Genomic DNA, 10,100 nt, shown 5'->3' on the forward strand with positions numbered 1-10,100 from the left:
TATAAGGAACTAAAAAAGATTAAATTTGATTTGACTTTCAGTATGTAACATATCAGCACAAACATAGCAATAACACAAGTGAAGACTAGCTAAACACGAATAATATGATCGATTGAACAACGACATTTGACTACAATTTACAAAAGCAACTAAAATTTGTTTAGCTAAGACTACAATGTCGACAGATTCCACCCTATAGCCACCACGCAAATATCATTTCGAGGCGACAAAAACCAGTGCACCTGGTCAAAATACCGCACGATATTAGTTAGAGGGCTTTCCTTCTGCTACAAGTCCATGAACAAATAATGTCGCACCGATATAATCATGTCCCTGCAGGATGGGGAAGTTCAGCCCAGCTTGCCTTCGTACATGCTCGGGTATCAGCCGGTTTATCAACTCAGGCGATGCTCCAGCCAACTGCAACAAAGAGAATTTGGTGTTAAAATAACAGAAATGCATGCGAGAGCCGGTTTCAGTGTTTGTCCAGGATGCATCACAAGTTCATCTGCAAATAAATAACAATGCCTTGGCAAAAGCAGTCTTTGTCCAGGAAGCACAAGTTGATACAAAATATGGTAAACATGATATAAAATTTAGATATACTTGCCAAAAATTGGGAATACAAGTGACTCGATAATTGTGGCCAAACTTCTGTGATTATCTAATTGCTAGTAGTTAGAAATTTAAAATTGAATGAATAGATTCAAATTTCAAATCATAGTCGTAAATGGCAAACGAAGTTTTAACAGACAGCACAATTTCTAACCTTGTGTTTACCATCTTAGAAACAGAGATATTATCATGTTCAAGATACTTCAGAATTAAGGAAAGAGAAACAAAATAAAACAACAGGTATTTTCATAAAAAAACCTCAAGTTATATATATATATATATATATATATATATATATATATATATAAAATGATATCCAATGTGGAGAAAATAATGGGTAGCATCTATTTATTGTGCCAATGTTGACTCATATAGCCTTATCATTTAAATCCTGGGTTTGATTTTAAAACAAACTTTGGAGAGGACCAACTTGCCCATTCGTGTAAACTCTGATGTAAGCAAAACACTTCAATATTGTACAGAGATGGAAAATCGACTGGGAGACAAGCATTCAAGAGCACAGTTAGGGGAAGAAGGGAGGGCACAGCCATTTAAATTATACCTCAAGTAACAAAAGGGAACGTGAAGTAAAGAAAGAATCATACTTCCTGTTTAAAGTTGAAAAGTGGAGGGAAAGGGCGACCATTTGGTAGGCGGGCATTAGGTTCTCGAAGCTCATTAAAGAAAGGATGGGCACATGCTTCTAGCTGCAGAGAACAAAACAGCAATTTCAATAAAATTACTCATTGCTAATAAAACATTTGTTGTCGCAATGGCCAGAGAATTTCGAAAGTCTATTGAGCCTACAACTACAAACTTCATTAGAAATTTATAACATAATTGAGGAAAAAATAAAAAATTTTAGGAAAAAGAAGGGGGGTTTTGAATTTATTAACATTCTTAGGGCTTGTTTGAGCCGCATTATTTTTAAAAAAATATATTCTTCAACAGTGATGACGTCATTTCAACCACACATTCTTCAATAAAATAATATTACATGCAAATTTAAAACTTTTCCTTATTTTTTAACCACACATTTCTCATTGATTTGACATGAATAATGCATTTTTTCTAGAATGTGGCTCAAACATGGACTTAATAATTCTATTTTCCTCTTCTATTTCCAATTTATTTATTTTTATAAAAATATTTGTATTTACCTAATTTTCGAATGCATTGCACCTGCCTTGTTAACAGCAAAGTGGACGGTTTTTGTTTAATGGGGACTAATTAGCTACAACACGAGGAAGGAGATGCCAAATAAAAAGGTCGAGGACGAAGTTGTAACTGTATAGATTAGGGACAGATGGTGCAATTTCCATTTTGTAAAAGAAAAGTAAATCAAACTCACCGCTGTGCAGCGAAGACTTGGTGAATACTGAAGAAGTCGTGAAGCGAGATCAATTGCTTCAGGAGGCATACGCTTGTGGAAAACCTGACCAAAGAGCTTATTATATGCTTCTGAACTGGAACTGTATTGTATTTTACAGATGACTGAAAAAACAACATTTTGTGGGTGGAAAATAACTGGCATACCTTATGCCATGGATGAGCTTTAATCTGAGGAAACCTAAAATCAGTATAATTTGGATTCATACACCGAATTTCTTCTCGAGTTGGAGTACCAAGAACCTATATTAATAAGACTTCAAATTATTTAATTATTGTTTCATTACTGGTTTCCTTGACCCATAAAAATGTAGAGTAACTTGAAGGATGCACCTTGATAATTTCTACAAGTTGGTCAACGGCATTTTCTCCAGGAAACAGTGGCTGCAGAAAATTATGCGGCTTAAGAAATTGAAGAATACCATTCTGCAAATTTCATGAATGTATGAGAATGTCCCAAACCTGTCCTAACAGAAGCTCAGCAAGGACACAACCAGCTGACCAAATATCAATTGTCATTGTATATTCTGTTGCACCAAATATGAGTTCTGGGGCCCGGTAGTAACGCGAGCAAATGTATGATATATTTGCTTCACCCTTCACCTGATTAAAATAATTATACATGAATTAATGAATATGCACAGAGCATCAAACAATCAGCTTAAATAACACCACCAGATAAGGAAATAAGAAAGAATTAGTAACAAGCAATAAGCATACCAGAACTTTAGCACTGCCTAAGTCACAAATCTTGACCTGGTGTGTAAGAGGATCAACCTGCAGACAAACAAGTAGTGATTTACAAGAACCTACCCAACAGTTCAATTCAATCCAGCAGGGCATACGGGATAGGGAGGTGCCAGATAAAGGTGGTGTTGAAATGACTCACCAAAATATTCTGAGGTTTTATATCTCTATGACATACCCTTGCAACTGTGTGCATATAAGCAAGCCCTTTAAATAACTGATAAAGATGTGTAATTTTACAAGAGTTAGAGATTATACAATGTAGAGAAGTTACAAAGTAAAGACAAAGCCGAAAAGAATAGAACCTGATAGGTGTAGAGTTTGATGTAGATGAGCGGCATACTTTGATTCGAATCGATATAATGCTTTAAGACCTTGTACATTGTCTCAGGGACATAATCCATGACCAAATTAAGGAAAAGCTCATCTCTGGTTGTAGTAGAAAAGAAACAATGCTTCAAAGTTATCACGTTTGGATGATCCATCAAACGCATTAACTGCAGCTCACGATTTTTGTAACGCTTATCTTGCAAAACTTTCTTTATGGCCACAGCTTCTCCAGTTTCCAAGCACTTTGCCTAGCATATAGTGACAGCAAGTCATTAATTTTAAAATCTATTGTGAATCACAAAAATTACCAATAAGTCATAATACACACCTGGAAAACTATTCCAAATGAACCCGTACCCACGACACGCTCTGCCATGTAACTAATGGTCTGCAAGAGAACATCACAAACAAACCCTTTAAAGCAGATAGCCCAGAGAAGGAATCAATTATTCGTATTCTCAAATCTCAGGATTAAAAAGGAACTAAATCTCCATGATTTTCATCTCGATAATATCTTTAAGGAACTAACTAAGATTTTCAAACCCTGCAACTAAAGTTACTAAAATTGAAATGATGAAGTCCAGTCACTAACCCTTTTGGGCTCGCCATTTTTGCCTCCTATTGTAGTGGAAATAATGTGACCACTAACTGGACCATTACTATCAACTAGAGAATCCGGCATATCCTGAAATAAATTCAAGCCACGGCATCAATGATAAAACAAAATGATCCCACTAACACAACTGGCAACTACAGCCTCGTTCAAGTAAACCATATTAATCAGAGAATCATCCACCAAATATTCATAACGTGCCTTCAGAAATTTGAAATTTTGGGCAACCCAAAAAGCACAAGAATCGAAGATATGCTATTCTTAGAAAAATACGGCAATGTTAGACACAAAATATTGCTTTGAAGAAAGCATCACATGGAAGAAAACTTGTAATCCAAACAAAGACAGCACTGCAATTATAAGGAGAATCAACCATCAAGAGACTGCATGAAGCAATCCCTCCATTCAACATAGAAAGAGCACAATTTAACTAAAGTTAAAGAAAAACAGCTGAAACTTTACATTAGAAAAGTAAACAAGTTCAAAGAACAAATAAGAATATCAAAACTTATGTAAGAGACAACAGAGCTCACAGTAGCAGCATGCAAAGAATATTCATAAATGCATAAGGCTTCCCTGTAACTATAACACATAACACAACAACAAAATATAATAAATCTGAAAAAAGAAGAAAGGGGACAAAATACGAATATATAAAATTTAAAGAAAGATAACAGGTCGAAAGTATATTCCTCGGTGCATTAAGAAAGAACCCGGAAAATAAGGTAAAAATGAATATACAATAATAATAGTAACAAACTTAGATCGAGCAAAAACTGTAACTTTTAAGCTAGATCAAGTAAAATAAGAGAAATCCAGACCAAGTTTCATTAATAAACACAGAATGCAGAAGGAAAAGGAAAAGAAATCTGTAGAGAGAACAATAGTATGGGTACCTTCTCAGTTTCCATGGTAGCAGAGCGTTTCACGGCGGCGGCTGGTGGTAGAGTTGAAGCTTGGTCAAGAGCATAATTAGGACCGCAATGATGATATTGATAGTCGGGTAGTGGATTTTGATGATGCTGCACCGGGCCCACCAGCAAGGAAGCCATGTGATCTACATCTCCTCTCTGTTTCATTTATAATAATTTTCTAATATTTATAGTCGTAAATATCAAACCACCAAGGTTAATTTTTGATTAATTATATCCAGAATAATGCTAATGGCATGTAAGGAGTTTAATAATTTACATATAAATGAAGTGTAAAAAATAAAGTGAAGAAGTTCTTTTTTTATTTGATTGAAGAAATTTTAATTCAATTATATTTTAATTTTGTATGTATAAATTATTATGTACATGTATCACAATTATATTTATTCGTGCTCGTTACCGTCTTTTTCTCATGATAATAGTCACTCAAAATTTTAATAATTATATAAACAATTATTTAGACCAAAAAAATTAAAATTAAATTTTTTTTGGCACCATTAAGTACTGAAATGTCACTAAATAGTTTTATTTATTATGCAAATTCAGCTAAATCATTGTTGAAAAGGCATAAATTTACATACGATTTAATGTCAATGTTCGGATTGATCCAATCTTTTTAGATGAGAAGTAGTTCACCCTCGCTCCATTGTGACACAGGAATCGATACTAAACTTCAATTTTCTCAATGAAATTGTTGATTGAAGACGACCTTACCACACCTTCGATGCTTTATTCTCTTTTTCCCAAACCTTTTAAAGTGTTATCCGTTTAGTGATTAGGATTATTTATGTTTTAGATTATGAAATTATTGCTCAAAATTGTTTGCATCACCACTATTTAGTCTCTTTTTCTCATAATCTCATATAAGTTATACACTAATGTCCGGTGTACAGAATTTGGGTCACAGAAGTTTTACAGGGCCCCTCACTGTGCAGGAACCTCACATGTATTAAAAAAAATTACATGGGCCACACATATGTATGTATTCTAGAAAAGGCCTATAAAATTGGCCTTTGTACGTGAAGCACAACTCTAAGTTATAATCACCAAGGATTGCATTAATATCACTAGATGCTAGTAACATCACTGTGAATTCATTGTAAGCAGATCTTTATCGAAGTGACACCCTTCTGCCCCCAAGTATGTCGAAATTGTCTTTATATTATATTCATGGGAAAATTGATGGTTTCGGGACCTTCTATTAGAATTGAATGTTGCATTGATATAATCAATTTGAGCAATGACTTCAAACTTGAAGATGAGCATACTAGATATAGAGACGCACCACGACTAGAAGCAGGACAGTACAACTTGCGATATAACATCCTCATAATTTTCATTATATTCCTTATATTGAGACGGGATAAGATTTCTTTGTTTTGTTATTTTAGTAGACAAATTTATTTCTATTTTTTAATCATATATTTTACGAGAAAAATAAAATTTTACAAATTTATTATTAAAAAAGGGGTCAAACAAAGGATTAGATTAGTTTTTAGAAAAAATAAGAAAACCAAACAGTGTAATGTTCCTTTTAGTTTGACTAAAAATCAATTATTTTAATAAATTTCATTAAAATTTTGATAAAATGTGTAGTTGAAAAGCTAATAAAGGTTGTGAGATTTATAAAATGTGTGATTGAAAATAAATTTAAAAAAAAAATGAGTCTTTAAAAATTGAAACTAAACTGAAGCTAAGTAAATTTTCTAATTTCACTTTATGTGTATGTATGCACATATTTTAGGAAGATATTTTTTGACTCCATAATAACTCAATTGAATTAGGGGTTACCTCGATCTCGGTGTACAGCCCCCTCACAATAGGGCCCCATATTTTGCTACTTGTTCATACAAAATGTCTATAAATGATTACCAAAAATGACGTGAATGGAAAAAATTAGATGAAAAAATTGATTGTGTTCTATACTGGCAAATGATAGAGTGTCATGTGACATTATATAATCTTTTATATTAATCTTAATATACATCTAGTAAAATTGATAGAGCCACTATTGTGACATCCCAATGTACATATAGCAAAATCTCTTGAACTAGTGACTCATTGATTCTATACTTTTTGGCATGAATCTTTGATTGATCATTGACTGGAACTTCTCTCATCATTGTGCGTCCTTATATTTGAACAAATAGTTTTGTTGTTTTACCAAGTAGGCCGACCCTCACAGTAGGTGGGTCCCATGCGGGATCCACTTGTATAAAAAATTGGCAAAAAACCTACTCACCCGCCCATGATGTGAGTGTTCGGTAGGGTTCATCCCTATACCTCAAGCTTGGTCCACAAAGACGTTACTATGAACAAAATGCATAAGCTAAGGCATTGTCCAACTAAAATGTGGGGTCAAAAATTGAAATAAATTTTTTTTAAACAACGTATCATTAATGTAGATAAGTCAGTACACTATTACAACTGCATTATCCAACTAAATTATACAAGTGGAGGTTAAAATGCATTGTCTAATATCATAACACGTCCAAATTTCATATCTTCGACTTCCAAACGATATTTATAAGAAATTATTGCTAACAAAATTGTTGTTTCTTACTCCTGTCATTTTCAAACTAAAAATATTTGAATATTTTAAACAATTTAATTTAAATATGAAGATGAAATGAACTAAAAATTAAATTATACATTAAAGGAAAACAATAGAAAACCTAGATTGTCTGAGAACATGAGGTCATAATTTTGAATTACTATGAGCATTATGTTGAATCATTGATCTGTGTTAAGCACTCAAACTTTCAGTTTTAGACAAGATAACAAGCAATGAGGATATGGGAGACAATATTTCTCAAATTCAAATGAAATTTAGAATAAAACAAATAAAATCAAACAAGTAGACTATTTATTTGTTACCTAGACGGAAGAAAAATCACAAAATAAGCACAATAAAAGAAAATTCGAAAATTTGAACGGTGGTCTCGAACTCTCCATAGACCACTGTGTCAATTCTTCTCTCTATGGTGTTTAGAGTAAAGTCCAAATGCATATGAAAAGCCACGTGAAGGAGTGGAGAGAAAATGAACTTAGTCACTTGAGGTTGGACAAGCAAAAGAACAATAAATGGTTTTGTGCAATTGGACTTGGCAATGAACAAGGTTTTAGGTAATTTAGTCATTGTTTGAGCCCCATTCTTTTCACAAGAATGAACTTTTGAATATTGTATTGATGAAAAATGTGTGGTTAAAAAATAAAGAAAAATTTTAGACTTGCATGTAATATTATTTTATTGAAAAATGTGTGATTAAAATGATATCAAAATATTATTTAAAGATGTATTTTTTTTTTCAAAGAATGGAACTCAAACATAGGCTTACAAATTAAAAAAGGGCTTGACAATGGACAAAGTTTAAATAATTTACATTTAAAAAAAAAAAAAAGAATAGGAATTTTTGTGGGGTCAATTGACCCCACGAACCCTACCTCGTACCTTAATCTTGGTCTACAAAGATGTTTTTGTGAACAAACAACCTGTTCGACTCCCATGCTTTGCTTCATTCTTTCCGATTTTTGTTAACAATTCATAGGTCTCACTAAAGACAGCAATCACGTCTCCATAGATTTGTTGCAGTCCATATGAGTGACATTTTGATCAATTAATTGATACCCACGATACTGCATGGCAATTGAAAACTCATTCCGATGGAATGTATGAGTGGACCACGGCTACTTTCACTACTAGAAATGGGGGCTTTAGAGACAATTTTTAACCAACAGAAGCCATCCGTTGCTATTAGTAACGATTATCAATGACTTTTCAACGAAATGGTATAAAAAATCTTTGACTATAAAATAAATATGGTAGCAACGGAATTACTAATAAAATATGGTCGTCATTAAAATTTCGTTTTTAATCTGTGGGTAATTTTTTTACACAAAATAAATATAAAAAATATAAAAAAAATTACCAATGAAGATTGTGACGTACTAATTGTTGATTGTAAAATTTTAAAAAGTGAAACATTAATTGAAATTTACCTACAGATTTTCGTTGTTAATGCGCTACATATCGGTTTGTAATAAATGTAAAATATTTCCTACAACTTGTTTTGTTAGTAAATGAGTTAGAGTTAAAAATAAATCAAAATCAAATATGAAATTAGAGCAGCCAGAACCCACGGTTCATCACATCCCCTTTTCCACCCTACGTTTCTCCCAAAATTTTAAAAAGTGAAACATTAATTGAAATTTACCTACAGATTTTCGTTGTTAATGCGCTACATATCGGTTTGTAATAAATGTAAAATATTTCCTACAACTTGTTTTGTTAGTAAATGAGTTAGAGTTAAAAATAAATCAAAATCAAATATGAAATTAGAGCAGCCAGAACCCACGGTTCATCACATCCCCTTTTCCACCCTACGTTTCTCCAATCTCATCTCGTCTCTGTCTCTTGAAATACTGGGCATCGCCTACACCGGCCTTCAATTGATTGATATATCATCAGTTATTGGGAATCTTCTTCGTCATTGCTCCGAGGTAGGTTGTATAAGATTTAACTCTTTTAGAATTTTTTTCTTCTCCATTATTTTTATTGCTACCATTGTTGCTATTTTCCAGAAAGTTGTATTGGGGATTTCATTTGGCTGAAATTTTTGCGAGTTTTGTGCTGGAGGGAAGAAGACTAAAAGTTGGGTGTTGGGTGAACTTATATTTAGGTAAATTGTAATCCATTATAATTCATATTTTTGTTGATAATTAGTATCATATTTCGATTTTAAGTTAGGATTACTAGGTTATACTGCAGTATTAGTGGAAGATTAGGTTTTTATATTTGAGATTATCAATAGTGGGACTTTTAATTAGTAAATGGAAAAATACAACCTTTGAATCAGTGAGTTTGCATTTGTATTGGACGATCAGGTTTTTAGGAGAATTGCTTCATTTTATTGATGATTTCTTGTTTGTGCTATTTAATAATCTGGGAAATTTTTTATGTGGGTAATAATTGGGGAAAAAGAAGGATCAGATCAACCAACTATAGGGGAGAAAAAACAACAATGGAAGAAACAAATCAAAAAACTAGAAATAGAGGAAGAAGAAGGCAATGGACTTAACTGATTGTGACTTTAAAATTGGTGATGTGGCAACTTATCAAAATGGTATCATTTTACTTTGATTAATTGTAATCAACTAGAAACATTTTTATATTTTATCAGTTGAAAACAAGCTTCTTAGTGGTAGTAAATATAACTCTACGTGCGAAGGAAAAGTCTTACATTTTCAACAGAATTTCTCTCCAATTTCTTTTTTTTTTTCCATTTAATCCCTTCCCCATTCTATTTTGTCTTTAATTTGTGGAAACATAGCAACTAACCCAGCAAATTTCACTTCGTCCTTGAGCTACGATTGAGAGGGGTTACAGGTGAAGCTTGGGTTTGAGCTTAAGCCGTGACAAAATTTTACTAGTTTAGTTCCAGATTTACTAAGTTCTGTTATGCTATTTACTTGTG

At 32.8% G+C, this 10,100-nt stretch overlaps 1 protein-coding gene across 2 annotated transcripts; it reads right to left on the reverse strand.

The window, feature by feature from the left end:
• Positions 1-4,762, reverse strand: LOC111374085 (shaggy-related protein kinase eta-like). Of its 2 annotated transcripts, XM_022996714.1 has the most exons (13): positions 4,591-4,762; positions 3,674-3,766; positions 3,410-3,469; positions 3,057-3,329; positions 2,894-2,968; positions 2,725-2,781; positions 2,467-2,607; positions 2,338-2,388; positions 2,152-2,247; positions 1,967-2,050; positions 1,221-1,322; positions 318-420; positions 1-242 (listed from the first exon to the last, which is right to left on the reverse strand). In XM_022996714.1, the coding sequence occupies exons 1-13, from the start codon at positions 4,744-4,746 to the stop codon at positions 214-216; spliced, it is 1,320 nt and encodes a 439-aa protein (XP_022852482.1). In that variant the 5' UTR covers positions 4,747-4,762; the 3' UTR covers positions 1-213. The 2 variants fall into 2 exon arrangements, with proteins under 2 accessions (XP_022852482.1, XP_022852481.1); XM_022996713.1 differs by having other exon boundaries at positions 1-420.
• Between the last annotated feature and the right edge of the window lie 5,338 nt (positions 4,763-10,100).

Source organism: Olea europaea, unplaced genomic scaffold, assembly GCF_002742605.1.
Source record: "Olea europaea var. sylvestris unplaced genomic scaffold, O_europaea_v1 scaffold1201, whole genome shotgun sequence".
Lineage (NCBI taxonomy): Eukaryota > Viridiplantae > Streptophyta > Magnoliopsida > Lamiales > Oleaceae > Olea > Olea europaea.

Bases quoted from the DNA above. Each gene is read 5' to 3' on its own strand.
- LOC111374085 (XM_022996713.1), bottom strand. From the start codon at position 4,746: ATGGCTTCCTTGCTGGTGGGCCCGGTGCAGCATCATCAAAATCCACTA. The intron at 3,470-3,673 runs GTTAGTGACTGG...GTTCTCTTGCAG, and splicing joins AAAATGGCGAGCCCAAAAGG to ACCATTAGTTACATGGCAGA. The intron at 3,330-3,409 runs GTGTGTATTATG...ACTATATGCTAG, and splicing joins CATTTGGAATAGTTTTCCAG to GCAAAGTGCTTGGAAACTGG.